This window comes from Prosopis cineraria, unplaced genomic scaffold (genome assembly GCF_029017545.1).
Source record: "Prosopis cineraria cultivar Desert tree isolate PC_DT_omini unplaced genomic scaffold, ASM2901754v1 PC357, whole genome shotgun sequence".
In the NCBI taxonomy this organism is placed as follows: domain Eukaryota; kingdom Viridiplantae; phylum Streptophyta; class Magnoliopsida; order Fabales; family Fabaceae; genus Prosopis; species Prosopis cineraria.
The window spans coordinates 1-27,402 of NW_026555684.1; the positions used below are offsets into that span (position 1 = coordinate 1).

Here is a 27,402-nt window from a genome sequence, read left to right on the forward strand (position 1 = left end):
TTGCAATTATTATTATTAAAGAGAGAGCAAAACATTATGCATATTAAACAAGTTGCAACATCAAAGATACCTCGTATATATATGAAATTTGCACGATTGGGAAGAAGATCAATAGGACAAGGAATGCAAAGATTCATATCAGAGCCATCAACATCTTTGTAAGTACCAATTGGGCATTCCTGAAAACTCAATTGCTCTGTTTGATTAATTTCAGGACATAAAGTTTTAATGCATGTGAGAAAATATATTAGAGATCTGAGACAGCTTGAATGCCGTCCAAGTTCTATGCATAAGGATACAATGTAAGAAGAAAAGGAACATAGAATCAAACGGAACAAACCTTACAAAAATGCCATAGAGGCCCTTGGGGCATTCTTTCCCTGTAATGGTACCCCCCATTCCATGATGGCCACCATTATTCCCAGCACCTCCACTGTCAAAAATCACAAAGAAAATATAATTTTTGGATTACTTAGCCCACTCTGTTATTGAATTATTTAAAATATGGCGATTCAAATTACTTAAACTAATGAGTTTAACACCTCAAAAGGAAAAAAATAAAAAGAAGGGCAGGGGATGTGACAAACCAAGGTAGCTTTTGAGCCAAAACCACATTTTTTTAGATGTTTGTCTGAAGAAGTATATGACTTTTATCAACAAAAGCAAAAATTAGTAAAGATGACACTCATTTTCGCCAGTCCTTTGAGCAATCTAACTGAAAACCAAAAATAACGCCATTGACCTTTATGCCAATTCATTCTTAGTGCACTGAATAGATATTACCCCAGCTAATAGTACTACAAGAAAAATCCTATCATCTCAATTTGTTCAATGTTTCACTAAGAACGTTGCCAATTTGCAATGGAATCTTTGCATTCAGGTGGTTCACTTTTCTTTCTCTTCCTGTGTAAGAGATACAGTGTGCAATTCTACTGAAGCAGGAGTCCCTTCAAAGTAGATTAGTTTAAAGTCCAAATTTAAAGTGTCCACGGCAGCAAGAACTACATAATATCTGAAAAGCTCCACAAGCATGGTAAACAAACACTTTCTCTAAATAGCTCTTGAAATTCTCAACTTTTCATTAAAAGATTATCATGAAGATACAAATGTTAACCCAAGAAGAAGAATTAATATCTATTTTATGTTTTGAAGCCATTATTTAAGATGTGATAATATACACCTGCTGTTCATTAGGCCATGTATACTGGCAACAGGAACATACTCTTCACCAGCACCAATCTTTGACCAGTGGAAATGAATTCTCCCTCCCCCACCACCACCGCCACCAAGAAGGCCACCATTGCCACCAACAACAGTTAGGGATGAATTGTCCAACAGCCTGAGTTCTTGAAGGAAAATAAGTACTGTCCCGCCAGAACCCCCTCCAAGACCACCAACCAAAGAACCATCACTATTTCGCATTACTTTGCTAAAGCTTTGACCGTCAGCCCTCATAGATCCATAAAGGTCAACCCTCAAAAGTGGCCACTGAATGGATCCCATCACTAGCAACAACAAAACATAATTTTCAAAATCAGATACTTTGCACAAAGACTAGAAGTATGAAAAGAAAGCAGAGGATGGGTTATTGTAATATCTGTATTTGTCAGAAATGCAAATATTTGCAGCCCCAAGCAAAGTCAAGACAAATTCTATACTTGAAACAAATAAAACTAAAGGCATTTCAAAAAAAATTACCAATCATTCCCCCTCCAATCACTTGGCCATATGATTCATCAGGGCCTTTGGTTCCGCTGCCCAGCTCACATGGAAGACTGGCATTGCCATATACACTACCACCACTACTCTCTCCCCCATTGAAATATCCAGACCCTCCTCTTCCACCATAACCAGCTCCACCACCAGCTCCATTCAAAAGTTTCCCTTTCCAATACCTCCAGTGCAACCTGAAAAAGGTCACACACTGTCGGATCAGAATCACAAATCTATACCATCAACCAGACAAAGGTAGAAAGGACCAGCAAAATTATAGAACTTACCTAACCCAGAGGCTGTAATCATGCCATCAGCATCAACAATGACAGTCCTTGCCCTGTGGATGTGAATTACACTTCCCTTCATAATGCCATTTACAAGAATATCCTCAACACGACATATCTGGAAAAAAGTTAATTAAAAAAAAAATACCATCTCAAATTTCTATCCTAGCAGGATATTACAATTGGCAACATAAAAGAGTCATTTAACTTGAATAATCAGCAATGGCTGATGTGGTCAAAAAGAAATAGTGTCATATGCTTCAAGCAAGACATTGAAAGGTCAAAGAGGGGGGAAAAGGAGAGAGAATCCAAGAAAAAGTGACAGGAAGTAAAAATTGCAATTTGAAGATGCTTAAGCATACACCCATAATTACGTCATGAATCTTACTTGAAGTGAGAAAGAGAGTGTATAATTGACATGGCAATCGTCAGGTGGAGTAATCAAATCTACAGGACAACTTTGTGTCTCACAAAGACTTTTTGTGACCCTAAAAGAAAAAAAAATTCAAAATAGATAAGTTTGTAACTGATAAGGAGTTCACAAGCTGTATGGAATTCAGTCCCATAAATCAAATAATGTGACTAGAAAGTATCCGTGCTTACAAGCCTCTACTTTCATTGTCATCCAAAGGAGCCTGAAGTAAAGAACCTGGGCCAACCTGTCATGGAAGAAGGGATATTTTTTAAATAAAATGAAATTTAATCGTAACGAAAAAGAGAGAAGAAATGAAAGAGAAGGATACACTATTTTTCTCATCAAGAAAGATAAACTACAAGTGAAAATAAAAGAGATGAATTCTGTTACAGAAAAGAGCATTGTCCATATTTGTTACACACTGAACACTCCTATCAACCATAACTAAACACTTGAAATTGCCCCTGGACTCTTGGGGTTTTGTGATCTCTATGACATTGTAGCATCCCATCTCGACATCAATAGCAGTATTTCTTAGAAGAACCCCAAAATTTACAACTAAAACAATGAGAACCAGTGTCTAAGGAATTGCTTACAGTTATATTATAAAATAGAGACAAGGAAAGTCGCTGGCCTTTGATTGCATCCCCATGACCGGTCAACCTCAGTAGACCTTGACCATATAAACCTAAGTTTGCATTTGAACTTATGGTAGAGTTTTGCTGCAAGTTGGGGGGAAAATCACAATCAGAAAGATTATTTCAAACCACCAAGCACCAAATATGATCCCAAGGACAAGTATGCTAAATAGTTTTTAGATGAAGACCATGATACCCTTAAAACAACCAGATTCCTGACTTCAAGGACTGAAGCAGTAACAACCCTATCTTCACCACCATCAATTTGGATTTTGGAGTTCCACATGAGTAACATTTTAATAGCAACTCTAAAGGCACCAAAAACCTTCAGGTATTAAAGGTAAAATTGTTAAATCATGTTACAAAAATCTTAGCTTAGAGACATAAAAATCCTAAACAATTGGCGTTCACATAGATTAAAAAAGGATATCCACTTGAGCAAAAGCACTTTCAATCACAATCTATTACCTTTATGATGGAATCACTCATTAAAAGCTCTTCTGCAACGAGCTCAAATTCAGAAATTGGATAATCGGACAACCCAAAGATTATGCTTCCTCCACGATATACACTAATTTGGCCTCTTACCTTCATAATCAATGTGTTTCAGTTATCAAGAATTAAGGCTACAAGGGTTAGATAAGCAAATAGAAATTAGACAAAAATTTCCAAAGAATAAACTAATATTATAATTTACAAAAATATATTATGCTAGAGAAATATTAACAGAGCCAACTGAAATAAAAACTGAATTTATTAAAATCTAACGTTGCTAAGGAAAAAATGATGCCAAAATTTTCCTGACATATGCAGGAAAATAAAAATCCAAGATACATTAATATCTATGTTGATACATATGTCTTGTGTATATAACTTTCTTACCTGAACTCTGGACCAAACAAGAGGAACCAAAACTTTTGCATGATTCTCCACATAAACATTTGACCAGAGCGGGCGGGTTGAGAAGTCAAGCAATGGAGTATCAGTTTCTGTTGTGAGATTATCATTGCTGACTCTCAGACTTAGTAAATTTGCATTGAAATATGTTCCAGCAGCTCCAGAATTTCCAGGACAGCCAATACTCAAACCTCCTGTCACAATAAATGCATATATTATTGATACAGAAGAATAATACAGAAAGGAGAGAGAAAGAGACTAAAGAGAGAAGGAACAGAGAGATAAGAAGGAAAGAGAGAAGAATAGAACAGAGGAGAGAAAGAGAGACAAGAGACTCTGGGTAATATGATCAATCTGCCGGAATAGCCAAAAGCATAAGGATTACAAAGGTATCTCGAGTATTTATAGGCTCCTAATCCTTGCAACTGCCCAAGAGTTATGTCCCTTAACTAACTCTAATTAACTAACAATAACTAACTTTTCGATATTACAATTATATAACAATACCCCCTTCCCAAAAGACCTTTGCCCTCGAAGGTCATGTACAGTAATTTGAGGGAACTTATGCTGAAATATTGAAAAGAGAGCATTAAACTCCTAGAAGCTACTGTTCATTGTTCTCTGTCACTGTGCACTGTCATCGGTCACTGTTGATGCTGAATGGAAATAATGAGCACCATACTTGATCACAATGAGACTGAGGAAGCCATTGAGACAGAGGAAGAAGATGATAAGCTTTTCATCTCTCTTCACACTATTGATGGGATGGGGTGGATGGTGCTTCTTCAATGAGACTCACAGGGCACTGTGGCAAGAGACAACTCTAGATGCTTATTCATAATGGCAGCACCTGTGATTTCTTGGATTATGATGTGCCCAAGAAGCTTGGATGGCAGCCTGATGGAACAAGCGAATCTTGGGTAGAAGTGGCTGGGGGAAGAAAGCTTAAAGTTCATGGCATTTGGAAGGGCTTAAAATGGAGAAAGCAGCGCTTAGAATTTACTTTTGATTTTAGAATTCTTGAACTGCATGCTTATGATTTAGTACTAGGGCTTAAGTGGCTCAAAAGTATTAACAATGTTTTCTGAGATTATGAATCACTAACTATGTTTTTTTGGCTTGAAGGGCAAATGTGCAAACTTCAAGCTACTCCTCCTAATCCTTGTAACTACGCAACGGTTATTTCCCTTAACTAACTATAATTTACTAACAGTAAATAACTTTTCAATATTACAAGTACATAACAATTATACACAAGTCTCGTTTTGCTAAAAGCAATATGAAAACGGGAGCAATATAGGTGCTATGAAATGAAAATAATAAATATGATGCAGTAAGATGTCATGAACCCAATGCGTGTTTTTTTAAGAAAAGTCAATCTAAAACTAAAACAACTAAAAGCATACTATCACTGCCACCAAACATTTCTGAGCATATATATAAATAAAAAGGGGAGTGTTGATCTGCTTGCCTCTGAGGTGGAGCTAAGCATCCTTCTCTTTTTTAAATGGAAAATGGATCCATCATTTCGTTTCAGATTAAAAACACAAATACCCAAATGATTGAGTCAAGTCAAACAGCCTTATTTATTTCTCTAAGCGGCTATTCTGATCACATTCTCTAATCCATTCCTTGCTTTATAAACTCTGCTATCCGTCCATGTTTCTCCATGCTGCTTCATTTGATAACAAAGAAGATGAAGAACGATTTGGGACAAGACCTCAGAGTCTAAAACAATGATGCTAGCAAGAGATCGAAGGGCCATCATTATAGCTTAATTTGAGGTCACTGTTTTCCTCTGCTTCCTCTCAGATTTCAGTCTACGGATGTACACATGAAGGAGATGTGGTTACGTGTCAACAATTTCTTGAAAATTATCTTCCAATCCAGTGAAAATTAAGACCTTATGAACTAAGTTTCAAACTCCGTAGAAATATTATTGTGGGGTTTTGATGGGAAATTTGAAAAGATCTATTTTATGTGTAGGAGACCTTAGATTTATTTTATGCCTTCAGTGATTTCTTTTACTTTAAGTTGTTGTGTTTAGGACTCTACAAATAGCCCTATATTATAACCTTTATGCCAGACTTGACGATTTGAATAGTCAGAGTTAGTATTGTCTGTTTCTCCCTCATTCTTCTTCCCTTTCTCCCTTTTTCTCTCTACTTGTCTCCCTTCTCCTTCTCCCTCTCCCTTTTAATCCTCATCCTAGATCAGACTAACTCCTGAAAAAATGTCATTCAAACGTAGGTCAAACGGATACATGAAAATCAATTTAGGATTACATCATTTTCATTCTTTTTAAATAAAGAGTAGTATCCTTAATTTCGCTCATATAAATTTTGCAGCCAACATATAGTGATTTCTATATACCTTCAAATGAGATTGTCCAAATTGTTGGTTCTTTTTCACATAAATCATGCTTAACATTCTTTTAATTCTCTCAAACGAATTAAATATTAAATATCTACCATGAACAACCATAGGTTCAACTACCAGGTACAGAAGTGTATTGATACAAACCATGGACAGAAACTTTTAAATCTTCTTGTATGCTGTAACAATCAAGTGATATTCTTCCTCCACCACCGCCACCCCATCCCTTCCCACCAGCAGCACTGATAATACCATATCCCTTCCTACACTTGTCCAAAAATGTAAAGTCCAAGAAAAGTTAGAAGTGCAATATTAGCTCTTCTAGTAAATAAAACTATTGGGCAAGAGAAGCTTCTCAGTGATTCAGAAATCAGAACAAAAAGATGGGTCAGATATTGCTGTTCCTTATTGATGGGGGAGAGACTAGAAGAGAGCTTGAAAGAAATTTATTTGTTTAAAAAAAAAAACAAAAAAGACAAGCTACATGCTAGCATGCAAGAGAGAAAATCAAAACCTCAATAAATGAAAAGTGCTTTAGTTTTGCACGATCAGACAAATATTAAGCAAGCATTTTTTTTTTTTTGCAAACAAGGGAATAATTATCATGACAGAAAAAACAATTACAACTAGGCCATGAGGCCGAGAAAATTACAGAAAAGAGACATTAGGTGGAAAGCCACCAAGAACTACGTTTCAATAGGATTACATATTACAAAAGAGGTTTTTAGCTTCAATAGTTTGGGACATTAAACTGCACACAGAGCGAGCTAAACTGGAATTTTAAGTATGCATTTTAAATGGACATAAAGCATCACTTCAGTTATTTTTAATAGTAATATTAATTACCTCACATGACCATTTAAATTTAGAATTTCACATATCATGTTATCATAATTGTAGAAAAATAAATATATTACCTCCTTAATCTTCACTCGAGAGGGGATTTTGAGGTTAAGGGAGTGTTTGAATACAACTTCTGGTATCTCCCAAAAGTCCTTTTGGTATGCCAACTTTCATTTAAGATATCACAGAAGTATTATTGGTGGTTTTGCAATTGTCCTTTTTCACCCTTGTCCTTGAAAAGTTTAGGTGGTAAATTTACTTGTACAAAATCTCTGATAGATCTCAAGAGTAATACTGGCCTCCTTACCACCAATTATCACAGGATTCCCCCCCCCCAAAAAAAAAAAAAAAAAAACAGTCCGATTTCTTATCTCAAATTCAGTGGTGGAGCTAGGAACCATGATCAGTGGGAGCAAAATATTTTATAAGAAATTATCATTTAAAAACAATTTATAATTTTATATATATCATTAAAATAACCTATTTTCATTTGAACTTTTGAATTAAGACATGTAATTAACCCACTAATAATATCATGATTTTTCCTTCTTAAATTTAAATTGAGTAGTGTTCCAATATCAATAGTTTCATTACCTAAATGCTCATTTGAGGATATCATTCTGTAACAACTCATGCAATTCATAACAACGATACATTGAAAAAATATATTATGAATTGTCGCAAACAAATCATAATATTTTAATGAAATGCTAAGAATAACATCTTGGAGGAAAGCAAGCTTATCTAATCATAATAGAGACATATATATATATATATATATATAAAGCTACAAATACTATTTTATTCAAACATGGTTTAAAAAAATTGAACACAGATAGAAAACTTTGTAAAAATTGTAAGGTGATCCCTGGAGATGCTGTAACGACACAACATAGGGTCCTAGTCCTTGATGTGTGTATTATGAGTAAAATCCAAAAACGTCGACAAGTAGTAACACCAAAGATTAGGTGGTGGCAATTAAAAGGTGAGAAGCAAGATATTTTCAAGCGAAATCTTTTGGATAAAGGAATTTGGGATTCTCAGGGAAGTGCTAACATCATATGGGAGGATATGGCTAAAAAGATACGGGAGGTTGCAAAAGTAGTTTTGGGAGAATCGAAAGGTTCTGGTCCGAGAGATAAGGAGTCTTGGTGGTGGAATAATAGTGTACAGGACAAAATCAAGTATAAGAAGAACTGTTTTAAAGCCATACATTTGTGTAACAATGAGGAAAATTGGGAGAGGTACCGTATGGTTAAGAAGGAAACTAAGAGAGCTGTGGGTGAAGCTCGTTCCAAAGCTTTTGAAGAATTTTATAAGAACCTTGAGACGAAGGAAGGAGAGCAAAATATTTATAAGATTGCCAAGAGTAGAGAAAGAAAATCAAGAGATCTAGAACAGGTAAGGTGTATTAAGGATGAAGAGGGAAGAATTTTAGTTACAGATGATGAAATTAAAAATAGATGGGAGACTTATTTTTGTAAACTTTTCAATGATGGAGAGGATTCATCTAGTAACTTGGAGGATTTAGTAACTGGTGAAGGAGAACAAAATTTGTCATTCTATCGAAAAATACGTGATAAGGAGGTAAAGGAAGCTCTTAAGAAAATGGCAAATGGTAGAGCTAACGGACCTGATTGTATATCTATCGAAGCGTGGAAATGTTTAGGTGAAGAAGGGGTGAGATGGTTAACTAAGCTATTTAATGTGATTTTACGGTCCAAGAAAATGCCTGATGAGTGGCGGAGAAGTACATTAATTCCTATTTATAAAAATAAAGGAGATATTCAGAATTGTACTAACTATAGAGGGATTAAACTCATGAGCCACACAATGAAATTGTGGGAGAAAGTAATTGAGCACAGGTTGAGATTGGAGACAAGTATTTCTGAGAATCAATTTGGTTTTATGCCAGGTAGATCAACTACAGAGGCAATTTATCTACTAAGGGGATTAATGGAAAAGTATCGTTGTAAAGATAAAGATCTACACATGGTTTTTATTGATTTGGAAAAAGCTTATGACCGTATACCAAGAGAAGTGCTTTGGAAAGCGTTGGAAAAAAGGGAGTACGGATTGCTTATATTAAAGCCATACAAGATATGTATGAGGGGGTAAAAACTAGTATAAGAACGCCTAGTGGTCAAACAAAGGATTTTCCTATAAAGATTGGACTACATTAGGGATCATCTCTGAGTCCTTATTTGTTCAACTTGATTTTAAATGTTTTGACGGAACATATTCAAGAGGAAATCCCGAAATGTATGCTCTTCGCGGATGATATAGTTCTTATAGCAGAGACAAGAGAAGAGGTTAATTGCAAACTTGAGTTATGGAGGAGGACATTGGAGTCGAAAGGTTTTCGTCTGAGTAGAAGTAAGACGGAATATTTATATTGTAAATTTGGTAAAGGACTATTCGAAAATAATTTGGAAGTGAAATTGGGAGATCAAATTATACCTCAAGTGGAAAAGTTTAGATATTTGGGAGCCATTATTCAAAATGATGGCGAAATCAGTGGAGATATTTCACATAGAATTCAAGCTGGGTGGTTTAATTGGAGAAAAGCTAAAGGAGTTATTTGTGACCGTAAGGTGCCTAATAAACTTAAAGGAAAGTTTTATCGTACTGCTATCAGACCGGCAATGTTATATAGTAGTGAATGCTGGGCTCTAACGGGACAGCAAGAGCATAAAGTTGGAGTAGCAGAGATGAGAATGTTACGATGGATGTGCGGACATACACGTAAAGATAAAATTCGAAATGAGCACATACGTGAAAAAGTGAGGGTGGCACCTATTGAGGAAAAAATGGTAGAAAATCGGTTGAGATGGTTTGGGCATGTACAAAGAAGACCAAGGGAGGCACCAGTGAGAAGAGTGGAACATATAACTTTGAGTCCGATTAAGAGAGGTAGAGGAAGGCCTAAGAGAACACTCTTGGAAGTTGTTGAACGTGATCTCTTAATTAATAATATTTCTAAAAGCTTAATAAATGATAGAGCACAATGGCGTCTTGCAATCCATGTAGCCGACCCCACCTAGTGGGATAAAGGCTTGTTGTTGTTGTTGTTGTATGGTTTAAAAAAATTATAAAAATTATAGTGCTTTCAAATAGAATTGTTTGAAAGGCCTAACTGAAAATAATATATTGACATTTTAAATACATATATTACTAGATTATTAAAAAAAATACCCCAAAAAAAAAAACATCATAGGTATGCCCATATCAAATATACATTGAAAATCAGAAAAAATTATTAAACAATGGGGCAGCAAAAGAAAAGAAACACTATTACGTACTCCCTCCATTCCTTAATATAAGACAACATTTGAAAGCATTTTTTGGTCCTAAATATAAGACAAAGTTAAAATAATTAATGCTTTTTTTTTCAATTTTACCCCTTGTTTATTTATTGTCATTTGAATTTCTAATTAACAATTTATAATGGTAATATTTCAAAATAAACATGAAGTTTACTAACTTTATCTTATATTAAGGATTGAAGTAGTAAACTTTAACTAAAATTTTAAGGTAATGAAAAAGAGAAAAAAGTTACGGAGAAATATGAATGAGAAAAAAGAGGATAAAGAAAAAAAAGATTAATATGCAATTTGGACTTAAACTATAGGTTTAGGAGCGATTTGAACTCTAAACTTGTTATTAGTATATTTTGAATCCCGAACAATTAAAGTCAATGCATCCTCGTCCCTACCATTAATTTGAAACTAACAGTGGTCACTTTTTAAACATAGTGGGGCCCACAACATTCTCTACCTATGTCTTTGGCTCTCTCCTCCCTCCCCCCTCCTACTCTGAGAAGATCATGACTGAAGCAAAAGAAGACGCCATCTCGTGCTTGATGAAGCTACTGGGAGTGCATGATTTTAGTATATGTTTTCAAGAAAACGCAAGATAAAAACACTAGAATGCCACCATATCCATCTACATGCAACCAAACCACAAAAACCTGGCTGTATCGAGGGTGATTAGGTGATCATTATATTCATTGGTGTAAATATTTATAAATCAAACAAGAGTATTGAATTTATATATAAAAATGACCTATTAAAGTTTATACTTCCCCAAAAAAAAATTTATATCTAAAAATATATAAACAAATTAAACTTATTTTATTTGTGAATACCAACTTATTATAATTTTTCCCATAAACATTTACTTCCAATCAATTGAAATTTTAGAATTTAGAGGTTTTTTTCCTGAAGATTTTAGAGACAGTTGAACCATATGAATTGCTGCCTCAGATTGTCTTTTTATCTTCTGTCAACATGGAACGCCTTCATAGAGTCACAGTTTTGTGGGCGAGCTATGTGGCTTACTAGAAACCTCTAGCTCTAGAATTCGGCTCCCAATTCCATGACTTGACTGTGCTGCTGAGCTCAAGCGTCAGCAGAGCAAAGGAACTCGGCTTAATTCAGGAACATTATTTTTAACTTTGAACACTCTCTCAGTCCCTCTTATCAAACTATGGCCCAAACAGCTCTCCAAGCAACACCCATTTCACGGATTGATTTCCCTTGTTGCTCCTCATTTCAGTGATATGACAGGACAACTTCATCAATCTGCATTAAAGTAACCGACATGCAGAGCGGCTCCATGCCTTAAGCATCCTCTTCATGTGCTCAATGTCTTCTTCTGCTTCAGTCATGATCTTCTTAGAGAAAGAGAGGGGAGAGAGAGGAAGAAGAAAGCCAGAGATGCAGATAGAGAACATTGTGGGCCCCACTATGTTTAAAAAGTAACTGTTGTTAGTTTCAAGTTAACAGTAGGGGCAAGAATGCATCAACTTTAATTGTTCAGGGTTTAAAATGTACTAATTACAAGTAAAAGGTTCAAATCGTCTCTAAAACCTATGGTTTAGGGTCCAAATTGCATATCAACCCAAGGAAAAATAAAAGTGTGTAAATTTTTTTCAAGTTAAAATGTTAAATACAAATTTGTACGTAAATTCAATAAAATTGTGGACCAAAAAATTGCAATTAATTTAGTGGGTTCAAAACTATAAAATATATGGGCAAATAAACGTTATATACATATATTACCCAAAAAAATTTTGGGGGGGGGGGTTCTGTCCCCCCTCAAATGCATTTAGTTCCACCCCATGTATCAACTCATGATCCAGTATTGATGTAATCTACAGAATTTCAACGTATATCCATATTCATGCTATAGTACTAACAATATAAAAACATTTTTTTGTTATAACAAACGACAATTGAAGGAAAAAAAAGACTTTGATAGAAATTAAGGTAGCATAGGATGCATAAGACCCAAGTTGTAGAAAGTGCTCAACATACGTAAATGGGCTGGTTCTCCTATCTTAATAACTTGGATTCCCAACAATTCACATCATAGCTAGTGATTGGAGGCTTCAAAAGGCACTACTTATGGAGGGTTCTAACTAGCAAATAAACCAAGTGCCCTATAGCTAAGTGTAATTGTCAAGAAATCAATTCTCAAAGGGTGACCAACTGATAGGCACCAAGATAGCATGAATGGCTAGATCTCATTTAAAAAAAAAGGGAAATATAACTTTGGATCCTGTGCTTTGCTCGAGTTTTGCTATAAGTTCCTACGCTTTTTTTTTCAGTATTCTAGATCTTTACACTTTTTTTTTTGGTGTTCTGGCACAGCGACTCAAAGTTTTGTTTTCCTTAAAAAAAATATGGGATGCTTTACAAGGTACTAAAGTAGATTGGTTCTTCCACCATGATAGCTAGCTTTTGGGAGGGTTCCCTATTCATTGGAAGCCTTCTAGACTCAACACATTTTATCCTTTAGGCAGTAATTTGGACATTTGTAATCGAAAACACAAACTACTGCATTAAAAATAAAACAACTTCAATGCACAAGTATACAATTAACTAAACTAGAATTGACCTATCAACAAGAATGTATGACTCTATGTACCTAGTAGCTCTAGCAAATCATGAAGTGAGCAGGAACTTTTCAACCGCTTGAAAAAAAAAAAAAAGACAACTATGGTATAGGATCAAAAAATACAATTACATATGTATGAGTTAAGACTTGAGATATTATTAAAACAAATAAGGTGAACCAAGATAATAAAGCCCTCAAGCCAGTGAAACATGTTGAAAATATGCAAGGAAGTAACCCCAAAGGTGACTGTGGACATATGGGCTAAATGCTGAAGAAAATCCATGAGAAAAGATATTTGAACATCATGATTTATGGCTTGTTATTTAATAATCTAGACTTCCGATATCTTTTCAAATGCAACAACACTACTAATGATTATGTAGCAAGTATCAATATTACAGAACCTCAATGAAATAAAATGTAAAACGTTATTGATTAATAACAATAAACATGCTTCAGAGATTGAGACACTTCGCAATCAATAAGCATGAAGTCACAAATACACACATATAGTGATACTTACAGCTTTAAGGCATGTATTATGATACTTCCACCAGACCCGCCTCCCCCATCAGACCCACCATCTCCACCTTCTGCAGTAACAGAGCCATTTACAAACAAGGTGTCATTCACTATAACCTTAATACGTCCCCCACCATTCCCTCCAAGTTTTTTCTGAGCAGATTTTCCACCACCCTTACTGCCATAACACCATGGTTCAGACAAAGTAGACCAAGCATAAACATCACCACCCCAGTTTGTGGTATTATCTTTTAAACAGGATGCTCCACGTCCACCATGCCCTCCACCAGCTCCATCATAGCCAAAAGGTGTGCCGCTAGTTTGGGAAGGTGGTGCCCCACCCAAAGATGATGTGTTAATAGATGAACCATATTCCATAGACATATTGGCTGCTGACAAAACCACAGAACCAGCAACAATAGATGCATATTGACCAAGTTTAATGTTACCGGACATATTGAATATTATTGTGCATCCTTCCATAGGACATGATATTGAAGCATGAGGGAGAATCTCCAGGTTTCCAACTCCATATATGTGAATATCAGAATCCAAATAAAAAGTTGAACTTAGCAAGCATGTGGTATTAAACGATCCTACACCGTCCAAGTCCTCACAAGATACTGACTCATTCAATGGAAATGATGGAGATGATATTTGAACAGATACAGAGTGATGCAATTGAGAAAAATCACTCACAAGGGACCCAGATTGACCTAGCTGGTCTTCTGAGCCAGTGCTCCTATTCCTATGCTGTCCTGAAATGAAAGATGTATGAAGATATCCAAATATAATGCAGCACCAAAGGTACCTATGCATTACCATAGAGTGCATCACCACCTATGGCAAGTATGTATCAGGAGATATCCAAAACACGTAATGTTTCAATCAGCTAAGGAGTTTGCACAAACATCTATCCTGCAAGATTTGCTTATGAAGTCCACCTTCACAAGATTTAATAAGTAGCCAAGGCTGCTGATTTTGTACATATTCTGCACCCAAAAGAAATATCAGAGGAGAAACGTGAGAGAACAAATTAGCTGTTAACCTGTACACAAAAGATTATGCAATGTGTCTTGCAACTAGAACAACTAAAGTGTGAAGTAGAAGGTTGTAAAAGCTAGGATTTACAAATGCTCACCAAGGAAACTGCATAAATAGCTTTCAGGATTCAACTTGAAAAGCATACAACAAAAAAAAACAAGACTTATCCCACTAGATAGGGTAGGCTACATGGATTACATAATGCCATTGTGCTCTATCATTGACCAAGCTCTACCTTGACAAGCATACAGCATAAAAAAAACTTGCAGCCATAATAGAGACTAAATAAAATAACCAATTAGAAAAACTAGGGACATCACCAAATTCAACCTTGTAAAAGCACGATTGAGTCAATTGCACTCTTTATCATGAGTTAGAAATTCCTATTCTACACCTCCTCCTAAACTACGCCATCATAGGTCTAATAATACAAATCAATGCAGATAGTCATGATAATTTGACACCAATGAAAAAAATTTTAATTAAAAGAAAACGGATTAGAAATATTTTTTTCATTTAGAAGCTAGCCTAACTTATGTAAAATATGAAACGTGCAAAATAGTAGCACAAAATATGGCTACTGCAGTACATTTCCCCAACTAGTGGCAAAGCATCCTGCCCCTACTTGTACATCAACCTAAAAGCTGGTGCTATAGAAATCTTGCGTTGGACATCATGTTGCTGTAGGGTTCTAATTACAGCCCATTCTAGTGGGTATTTTGTCTGCAAGAACTTGGAACACAGGATCCATACTGGTCAATAAAGCAAGAATTCATTATATGAAATTTTTTCTTTCAATTACCATTAACACCAACATTAACTTATCCTGTCTAGAAGCGATTTAATTCATTGTTATTATCTTCCTAAGAACATGGCTTTGTGCCACGAAGTACTTCATACTTCATAGTTTAGATTGCACAGTTCTTGTGAAATTTTTGCTTGTGACCATGCTCGGCATTGCCATTAACATTATAGTACTCTACAAATAATAATAATCCCTTATTTCTGATACATGATATATGAATTTTTTCTTAAAAAAGAAATGTTTTGACTAAACAATTTCTAGATGATAAAATATTTAAGAGTAGATTTGAGCAGCATCAGAGACATGTTGTTTGGCATTGTTAACATGTATAGACATGTTGCCTCACTTCTCTTTTATTATGCTCACTTATCCACAGCATAGTTAGAACCCAGCTCTGGCAACAGTTCAAATAACAAATTCTTCCTAAGGAGGCCAATTTCACGGAAGTTTCTAATGAAATTAGGCACGCAGGGGAGTAACTATTTGGAAGCTGGATTGAATGTAGCTTTCATTAGTGCCCCAATTATCATGCTTTGCTGATAAAAACTTTGAGCATTAGCGGAAACAATTGGAAGGGCTTTTGCAGATATTATCAAGGGACTTAAGTCCACATCCATGCATACACTGTACCAGTGCCGACAAATTTTCTTCATTCACATTGCTTTCTTTTTTCCCCCATCGTTTCCATTAATTATACATAATTAGATGCTTGCGCACTCTTTCCAATTAATGTGATGCGACAAAATGAAACTTCACTTCATAGACCGCGCAACTCAATCTAGAATCCATTCACAAAGAATGCGAAAAAAAAAAAAAAGAACTTCAAAAGAATATCGAACAATCAATGAAGCAACGAGTAGACTTCGAATGTGATCGCAGCATAAGATAGATCAATCGAATCATCCAAAAAAAAAAAATGTTCCCTCAGCCAAATCAACAGCCATAAATAGCTCCAAGCATGATAATAAAACACGAAACAAAATCTCGGACGACTTACATGCAATACTTGTGCTAGTACAGTCAGAATTCCACTAAGCAGAAGGAGTGAACTGACCGTTAAAAGAAAGATGGAGATAGTGAAAATTCCACTGAATCTTTGCAGGAAGCTTCCGTTTTTTCTCTCTGACACCGTAGTGGTTCCTGGTCTAAGTCACAGGAAATGGCGTCCACTTTCCCTTTATTTTAAAAACTTTTCCTGCTTTTTTTTTTCACTTTTCCTTTTTGTTTTGAATACACAGAAAGCTCTGAAACAGCAAAAGACGAGGAAAGGAAAATGAAAAAGTCTCTACGAGTAGAAGCTACGTTTTGCGCAGCTGGATTTTGATGGAAGATTCAGGCGAGTATTTCCGCATTATTGGGCATCTTTGCTTAGTTGCCCTCCACCTTTGTCGAAATTTCGGGATTGCCATTTCTCATTGACTTTCTCAGCACAGTCGTAACTGAATAGTGAGTGATTAGCTTTACACATTCCGCAATACCCACCACCTTCCTTCTCAAGCTCTTGGCTACAATTTTTTAAAATAGAAAAAGAAACTACTGGCTTCCAGCTAAGATAAGGATTGTCATTTAGGCTAAATAAGGAAGATCACAAAAACATTAAAATATATATATATATATATATATAAATTTTGATAAAGTTAAGTGTCAATAAAAAAATCATTTTACATATCATGTACTCCTTCTTTTTAAAAATATAAAATATTTTAATTAAATTTTACTATCTAATAAAATAGTTACTTACTTTCAAATTAACTTTATCTTTTTTCATATTTATCCCTATTAAATACTCAATAATAAATATAAAATTATTATCAATAAGGATACTTTTGAAAAAAAATCAATGATTACACCTTAAAAAATTAAAAATGCTTTACATTTTTAAAATTCAACTTCTCAAAAAATATATTATATTTTTAAATGGAGGGAGTAATTTATTATTATGATGACCACGTTAATTCCTAAGAAATCAATTTTATATGGAAAAGGGAGTAAATTACGGTTTTCCATTCTTTTTTCTTCTTTTTGCACATATTATAATAATCTAGCGAAAATGATAAAAAATTGTCCTGAAATATGCAAATGATAATAAAATCTTACTAAATATTGTAATTTTTTTGAAGTTTTTGGAGACTTTTTTATATTAATAATTTTTAGTAAAATGACTAAAATATCTCAAATTTAAAATAAAAAAGTAACTGCCCTAGTCCTCCAGAAAAGTGAATATCAGTAATTATTTTAGTTTAAATAATAATTATTTTTTTAGCAATGATTATAACAGAACAAGTAACTACAACTTCTCTGTGCAAATTTTAATTAACTAAAATCTAAATATAATGAATATTAATGATTACTTTAATTTAAACAATGATTGCTTTTCTTCCATAATAATTGAGGATGTGAGATTTTAAGCAAACAAGCATCCTAATAATATTAGAAGAAAGTTGGACTTCAGTGAATTAAAAACTTGCATAAAAAAAGTTATAATAACTTGTTTCGTTTTAGTTATTGTTAAAAAAAATAATAATTTTTAAATTAAAATAATAATTGATATTTATTTTTTTGAAGGATCAGGGCAATTATTGAAGCGTAATCATTGACTATTTTTTTTTATTTGAAATAAGTTAGTCTTTGTCATTTAATGACTTAATAAATTATAAAAATTAACTTGTAATGAGTTAAACTTTAAAAACTTTTGATCATTGTAAAAATCTCATTGATTAAAAGTAATAGTTTTTTTTTATCAAAATTATAAGATACTTTTTTTCGTCAATTATATTTTACATACGAATAAAAGTAATTATTTCATTACTTCCATGAAAAAAATTACATGTCTTTCTCTTTTTGCCCTTAACCCCTTTATTATAAAAAGTGACAATGAGCATTTAGCCAAATTATATTTCTTATACCTTGATCATAATACAAGGATAAATTTGAAAAAAATAATTTTAAATTAAAAGTAATTAAGTACTCTCTCTATTTAAAAATATAAAATGTTTTTAATCTTTTAAAATTTAATCATTGTCTTTTTTTGTGCTCCTATTGAATAAATTATTTTATATTTATTTTAGGATGAAACACCTTAATAAATAGGGATAAATGTGAAAAAATATGATTAATTTAAAGACAAATAACTACTTTAATGGACGAAAAAATTCAATTAAAAATATTTTATATTTTTTAACGGAGAGAGTATCAACCTAGCTTAATAGAAAAAAAATGTTTTACAATTTGAATTGGATGGAGTATATTTCAAGAAATGGAAAATGATAGAATTAAATTCACATAATTAATTTTAGCAGAACACATTAAAACATATTTCCTTTATTAAAAAAATATAAAGCATTTTTTAAAAAGTTAGATATTAAAAAATAAAAGATATTTTTAATTTTTTAAAGTGTAATTATTATCTTTCTTTTCAGCAGTGCGCCTATTAAATAGATGAAGTTATATTTTTCAGAGGTGAAATACTTTATTAAATAGAGATACATATGAAAAGATAAAGTTAATTTAAAAATAAATAATTATTTTATTGAAGGATAAAATTTAATTAAAAATATTTTATATTTTTTAATAATATATATATATATAATAAGAGTATAACATGTTTTTCAATTGCAATTTATTAGTCACGAGCCAAATTTACTTGTTTCACCGGCATTTGGTCAGCCTTAACCAAAAAGAATGTACCAATAAGTTGTAATTTACTAATTAAAAACCATTGAAAGTGAACAACAGGGTATTCACTATTAACACATTGCTTAGTATAAAAACCGATTAAAAATGCAACCAAAGAGACGCCGAAGGGCAAAAGCACAAGAACAGGAAGAGACAGAATAGTGAGATCCATGGGTTGCGCTACGCGTGCGCGCGCGTGCGTGATGACGGAAAGAGGCCATGAATGATGTTAAAGTGAAAATGAAGGGCATTTTAGTCTCACAAACTTTTGCTGGAAAACCCTGCTGATTTTATTATTTTATTTTTCAGGTGAGGGCCCACGCCAACTGCTCTATAGTTTGGATCACCGATTCGTGTGCAACCTGCAAAACTAATTATATAATATAAACTCTCCTCTGTAACGGAATGTAAGGAACCACGTGGATGTCACATGACTGTTCTATTCCCAGCACCAACACTGCTGAGAAGTAAGTACTTACTGCAATATTAAATATTCCTCCATGTTATTTATAAGATACATTTTTTAAAATTTATTTAGTTTTATTTATAAATTATGACATAAATTTTTAAATAATATTTAAAATATATTTTTAAAATTATTCTTCATGAGAGAAAAAAATAATATGATATTAATTTTTGAATTTATTATGTATGAACATATTTAAAATTATACACACTTTTATTTCTTATTGTTTATATTAATATTAATAAGTTTGATAGAAATAAATTATAAAAAAATTAAAAGAATATATAAATGGACTAGATCTCCTTGAGAGGGGAGAACTAATCGTTAAAACTTCTTTTGTGGGAAGAGTTCAATCAACAAATCATAAAAAGGTAGCATAAAGGTACAAACACATAGTGACAACTCATAAATTTGGCAAGGTTGAGTAGGAGAGATAATAGGTGGTGTGGTGATGAGGGGAATGGGAATAGGTATCATCATTTTACAAGTTTGGTGGACAACATAAATTTTTTTAAAAATGGCTTATTATCATAAATGAAGTGCTGGGAATGCACCTTTTTGTTACCAAATTATTCTTATAATGTTTTTCAAATTCATATTTGCCTATGATCCTAGTCTTGCCGTCTTTCTCCTCACGATCAACAATGGTCTTTAGCATAATTTCATTGTCTTATTTCAAAGTTATTGAGGGTTAATTACCATATCAACAATCACCTATTTGGAGAATACAACCATCACTCTTAACAAGCCACTGTATCAACAATGACAAGATCAATTTACTTTCTTCACCATCATAAAAATGACCTTTGTTGTTTAATCTATGCCTTATCTTTACCATTCTAATTAATAAAAAGCAACACTTCTCATTGGGCATAAGCGTTTGTCATCAATCTCATTGCCAATCTCATATCTTTACTATAACATTTTTTTTAAATTTTGAGCAATGGTTTTTTTAAATAATAGTTCTAAAGGTGCTATATAATGTGGATATAAGCACCAGTTTTCAAGCCTATATCTTGAAATAGGCAATACTCAAGTTGGAATCACTTGAATAGATAGCAATTTTCAAGTCTATAGCAACATTTTTAAAGTGTTTCTAAATAACAAAAATGTTGTAATGCTTGTCGAACCCCATCTCATAGAATCTCAAACTTCATCTCTCATGTCAACTTTGTCTCTTTCTTCTTCTTCAACCATGTTTGTTGCCTTCTCCATCACCTTCTTCATCACTCTCTCTCATTATGGCTAGGTTTTTTTTGTTGTTCAAACCCTTCCTCACCTTCTTCAAATTTTTTAGCTTTTATTGTTGTGTATGTCATTGTTTTTGCTCTTGATTCTCCCTCCAACATCGACAACAATCATGATGGTGCTTGATGGCTGCATAGAGTTGTATTAGTGTTTAATTGGTTTAACATACTGTAATGAGCGTAAGTTTAATGGAAGAGTCCATCCCAAAAGACTAGCCTATTAAGTGGGAGAGCCCTTTAAACTTAGAAACCTCACACTACTTATAAGGCTCCCCAATGTGGGACTTATGACAGTGCTACCCTGTTAAGATCCGATATCCCTAGAGGCTTTACTCTACGAAACTTCACTCAATCTCCTGTCAGTTAGAACCCTCCGTGGATAGCCTTTTTGTGACACCAGCTCTTAATGAAAGCATTAATATATAACGAGCATAAGCCTAATGGAAGAGTCCCTCCCAAAGACTAGCCTATCAATATCAATGCCCTGTCGTCATGCTATAAACTAATCAAACTCTTACATTTCTCTTTTACTTTATTTCTATAGATATTGATGAGATTGGTAAAAATAATTTATAAAGAGAATTGAAAGAGTAACCATGAACTAGAGCAATCTATTGAGTTTTATAGTATAGAACATATATGGATATGGATCAGGAAGTTAGCAATTACACGTGGATGGTAATGGCTATAGGGAGGCGTGTGTTTGAACAAATTTGAACAAGATAACGCAAGTGATGACAACATATGATAGAATGACTTGTGTCTCTTTTTTCATTCCGTCAACAGAATAATATACAAGCTAACAACCTAAAATGAATACATGAAGTAAGATTAATAAATATAACAAATATCTTAGCCATGAATCACTCATGTTTCAAATTGCCTTACATATTTGTATTTGTATTGATATCATACTAATACTTGTCAATACATATTTGATATGTATCTTTAGAATTTTAAATATTCTTTTTAAATTTTAAAAAAATTTAATTTTTGATATGTATTTTATATTTTTAAATTTTGAGATGATAATTTAAAGCTGGTGTTTTAAGGCTAATTTTAAGAAATTAAATTTTGTTAAATATTGCAATAATAATCTTTTTATTCCTAACATATTTTTGTAATTTTTTTAAAGTCCAAGATTAATTTTTCTTAGAAAATAAGTTTTAGATATAATAAAAAGATAGAGATTATATTTTATTAACTATAAAATACAGGAATATAATCTTTTGGCATATAAATTCTAAATAGGGAACTATTAGTAGGGATTACACTGTAGGCAATTAAGTATAGATGAAATAAAAGTATAATTAATAATTATGTTTCATTTAGTATTACTATAAAGAACTATATAAGTATACTAGTTTGGATATTTTCTTATTTGAAATTATATTTTTAATATTTTTTATGTATTTTTTATAAATACATATGTACATATCTGATATGTATCATATCCTATATTTTTTGAAAAAATTGATGTATTGGATATGTATAGTTTTTAATTCATGCATTGTATTTGTGCATTATGGTTGGTTAGAGATGGCATGTGTGTAAAATATCTCACACCCGTTATACCCTCACACCTCAATCTCTTAGACTTAGTTTGGATGGAGAGAAAAGTAAGAAAATAAGGATGAGAGAAAATTCTAAATTAGAATCTTTTTTATTATTTTTTTAGGAGTTTTCCCTCCTAATTTTCCTTCCTCCCTATTTTTTTCTTCATCCAAATAAAAGGTTAGCTTGCATCAGCTAGTTCACAATGTAAGATTTGACCACTACATAATTAAGAAGTTGCCACACCAATGTAATAACCAAAATGTCAATCATATTGATTGCAATAGTTTAAACACAAGAAACAGTAATTTGTTGTACCCATAAATATTGTTGGCAAATCTAAATGGTTTTCTAAAATGTAGAAGAGATGAAAAAAAAAAGTTGTGCATAATATGTGCAACACTTTTTTTAGGCTTAATTTGTCTACACCTATTCTACTTTTTAGGTGCAAATTGATTTCTTTCAAAATATAATGAGAATTTTTGAGTATAGGTTACACTTTCAAAACTCAAGTCAAGACAACAACAATAGTGTTTATAAAGTGATAATGTGATTTCATTTTCATTTCTCATGCATTCAAAGATAAAGGCAATGAGTTTGCATGTTTATACATAAAAAATAAGCAGTGGTGAGAAGTACTTATAAATAATAAAATAATGCCATGAAATATTGCTTTTCAAGCAATAAAACTATTTATTTAAAAGTTAACCCTATATTGTTTTATAAATTAGTATAGTTTTAATATTAAGTAATCATTGGTTATTTACAATATCTTTTCATGTAGAGTAACATTCCTTTTATCATGTTGAGTTTCTTGAAATAATTTTTTTTATAAATAAAAGAGTAGCCTATAAGCTGCCAAAGCTTAAATAGTCTAGTAGTCTTCTAATGAATATTATTAAATTGTTGAAACCTAGGTCCATGCCAAAGTGCTCGCTTAGCTAAGAAGTTTGCAGCTTTATTGGCTAAGTAATATGCATGCAAAGCCTGAACCTTCCACTCTCTTTGAAGACATGTACGAACTTCCTCAATTGGCAACTTGTCTTAATGTGAACTAATGTCTCCTCCCTTAACCAATTCCACCGCCTTAAGAGAGTTAGAGGCAATGACAACTTGGCGCATTCCCATATCCCACGCTAAAAGTGTCTAACTTTTGATCTTATGACTTTCTAAAAGTGTCTTTAGAAATAAATAGATATATGATCTTGGTGACTTTTAATATTATAACTCCCAACATTCATAACCCTTCATAAAAATTTGTTAATTTATAATTTTTAAAAAGAGGTATATTCATGTTAAAAATTTCCAACAAATATTAAGGATTAATACACCATGCCTTCATTAAGAAAATGGTTACGATCCCAAAATTTAAATAAAGAGGGGCCAAGGAAATCCTATGTATCTAAGTGAGATGTTCTACTACAGCATCAATCCTATTGAAACACTAAAGGCGTTGGCCACTTCTTGGTCCATTTTTTGCGGCCTCAATTAATATAAGATTGCAACAAATAGAGAAATTAAACTCATATACTCACTTAGCTTAACATAGAATAGATTAATGGCTAGGATAAGATATGTGAAGAGAGATCTAACTTTGGCTAAGATGAGAAAGAATGAACAAGAGTAATAGGTGGGATGAGACTACTAAAAGAATGTGTATTTTTATTTTTAAAGGCCAAATAATAGCAATACTCTTAGTTATACATATTAAATAGGATTGTTGACTTTGTAATTAGTCTATGAGTTGCACTCAATCAATTCTAACAAAATGCAAAATAATCAAGTAATATTACAAATTATAGTCTGTAATTAAATTTAATCATTGATTAATGTTAATTCATCCACATCCATTCTTGGAATGCATTGGTCCTGAAAAAACATGTAAGAAAAAAAAAACTAGCTAATTATCATTCTCATGACATAAATAATGCAAAAGTAAGTATCCATGCATTCCTTAGGAGGATAATTCGGGCAAATGACTTCAGTGTCTAGTTGATTGCCTCAAGCAACCATTCATTTTTCTAGCAATTCATTTCCCTCCTCATGTAGTCAAAAGTGACGATCCAATTTTACATTAACAAGAAGGCCTAAATTTCTTTGATCCAAGTGCTTAGTGGATTATCCTGAGAATGCTCACAATTGATAAGAGCAATGCTCCAGTTGAATCACTATAGACGACAAACTTATGATTTCCATAGTTCCAGCTAAGCTTTAGACCTTTAAAGATGATCCTCATGACCTCAACGATAGTGGGTGAGGGGTAACCAAAGTTTTTGGTAAAACTTGGTATCTAATTTTCTTTATCTAACTCAACTTTCTTGTTTAAGAATCACTAAAAGTATCGCCTACCAAAGGTAGCTAGCTCTAGTTTGGAAATCCATTAAATTTTTAAGTTCACATCAAAAATTTTAAAAACTATTCTAACAGTTGCAATATAGGACTAACTAAACACTATTATTCAATCTACTATTATTGATCTAGTGATTACAACATTGTTTTAAGTAACAATTTTCTTTAATTTGCATTAGTTCTAAGCGTGTTGTTTAAGTGAGTATAAGCAACAATTTTTGTATATTACTATTGACCCTTACTTTAAATAACAAATATTTCACAACATTTGAAAATTGTTACCCAAAATAGAATAAGCAACAATTACAAGGGTTAAAATATGTAATGGGGTGTCTTAAATTAGGACTAAATCATCATACTAACTATAATTAATCAAGAACTAATTTAATTAAGAGATTAACCTAAATAAATTTTTAACATATACTTTCACAAATGATTCAACACAAAAGGATCCCAAGTCTTTAAAATATTTTAACAACTCATATTATTTAATTAAATATATGCGAAAGCTTGATAAAGGAAACGCATCTCAATATGGAAGAAAAGCTTCCCTCTTTATTTTCTCTCTTTGCCTTATTTCACAATATATATATATATATATATATATATATATATTTACAACATAACACTTAGCCACTCAAACCTTTCCATAACTGGCAGCGGGGGCTAAGGGCTCAATCACATTTATCACAATGACTATTACCTAATCATCATATTCTATATATCATCTATTTATTAATAGCCTATTATATGCATGAATTTTTCTTTTCATTCACATATAATTAATATAAACTACTTACTCTTGGACATCAAAAACACAAGAGAAAATCATAACAACATTCAAGTTCTCAAATTAAGCAAATAATAACTATTTCTCCTTACACAAATATTTGGCCCATTAAGATAAACACAAGCATCCAGCCATATTCTTAAGGGCCCAAAATATATTTTCACCCAATATAAAACCTATAATACTAGTTAATCAAGAATATATTATCTTAGTTGACAATATCATAAATTAAATATACATATTAAAAATAAAAAGAGAAAGGCCTACAGAAGTGAGTATTTTTGCTTGGCCCAATGCTCATTTCCTCTATTCTTCCTAAATGAGCTAGCTTCTGTAATATGTTAAAAAAGAGGGGTGAGTACAACCACTCGATAACTAGGTATATTTAAGTTATACAAATGCATAATAATTAATCATGAATGCAAATAGCTATTAAATTCATCAAGATAATCATGTAAACAATCATATCAAGAACATGTTAATCACATTAACATTTAACTCATGTGAATAATCTCAAGAATAAAGTCAAATATAAAATGAGCTCGATTTCCTGCAATTACAATCATGTTCTCAAACATAACTGTTAATCACTCAAATAGCATGATAATAATAATATGCATGATCAATCTCTTCCTTATATCCCCCTTATTTCTTTTAATATGAAATCTGTGGGCTAACAACCAGAAAGGATCGTTTATGTGGTGAGACTATCTAAGATCTTAATCATATCATGCAGGGGCTATCGAGTGAGGGTTACCTTACTCACTTATAAACAAAATTCCCCTAAATCATGCATTATGGGGTGTTATACTCAAGACTAGCTCTACTTAAAACTCCAGATAGGCCAGAAGGGTTAAGTCTCTTAATAGGAACAATGCCACAGTATCTTACAAGACAAGTGACGACTATAACCTTTAGGATTATCGGTTAATAGCCAAGTACTATATGGATTTCGCACAACCTCTAGCTCCTTCACTAAGGCGAACTCCTACCATATGATCATACTCATGAGAAAATACATTTCAAAAACTCATATATATAATTCAAAATTATCCCACATGTTCATCAACTTTCTTGCTCAACAAGCATTAAGAATCATGATATTTCAATCATGCCTCTTGCATCAATTTTTATATTATCACAAAAATTACATTAGCATAATATAAAACTCAACATGCTCATATACAATTCATCACTATGCATTAATCCACAATTTATATTCAAGAGTATGCACATCATCATCAACCATCAATCTCATTACTTACACTAAGTCACAATTAAATTGGTCCACAAATCATAGGGTTTCAATAAAGCCACATATGCATTACAAACAACCATTTCAAAATTTAAGTGTATATATATATATATATATATTATTTTGTTTTACCAACATAAATAATTAATTAACACACAAATGCATAAAATAAATTTTTTTCGGTTACCTCAACTTTTGAGAGTCAAAGGTTACTCCTTAAATTACAACACTTTCAAAGCTTTCCAAAGCTTGAATGGTGCCAAAAGGAAATTAATTTATAATTAATCATATCCCAATGTATCATTAATATTATCAACACAATTTTCACTCATATTTCAACACCTAAATATTTATTTTATTTTATTTTATTTTTTAAGACTAGTCTCAGCCTCTTCAATTCTAAAATTTAATTTTATATATTTAAACTTGTCTACTTGGTTCAATAGTCTCCTTCACAATAATTTCATTGAAGTTTGGCTAAAAATATTATTCAAATAATTTTTTAATATCAAAATTTTCCTTTTTATTCCAAAAATTCACACATAAAAATACTCAAAAATTACAAACTTGATTTCAAGTTTAGAATCATTATTCTATGGCCATAATAATTTATTTCTCATCTCAT

At 32.5% G+C, this 27,402-nt stretch overlaps 1 protein-coding gene across 1 annotated transcript; it reads right to left on the minus strand.

The window, feature by feature from the left end:
* Positions 1-68: 68 nt before the first annotated feature.
* On the minus strand, positions 69-16,636 carry LOC129296573 (uncharacterized). Its single transcript, XM_054935153.1, is given in 15 exon segments — positions 69-186; positions 346-433; positions 1,181-1,505; positions 1,699-1,875; positions 1,878-1,907; positions 2,001-2,118; positions 2,389-2,488; positions 2,604-2,659; positions 3,012-3,137; positions 3,250-3,378; positions 3,522-3,641; positions 3,936-4,144; positions 6,474-6,589; positions 13,594-14,584; positions 16,496-16,636. Coding segments are annotated over 14 exon segments (2,466 nt in total). The 5' UTR covers positions 14,427-14,584; positions 16,496-16,636; the 3' UTR covers positions 69-147.
* Between the last annotated feature and the right edge of the window lie 10,766 nt (positions 16,637-27,402).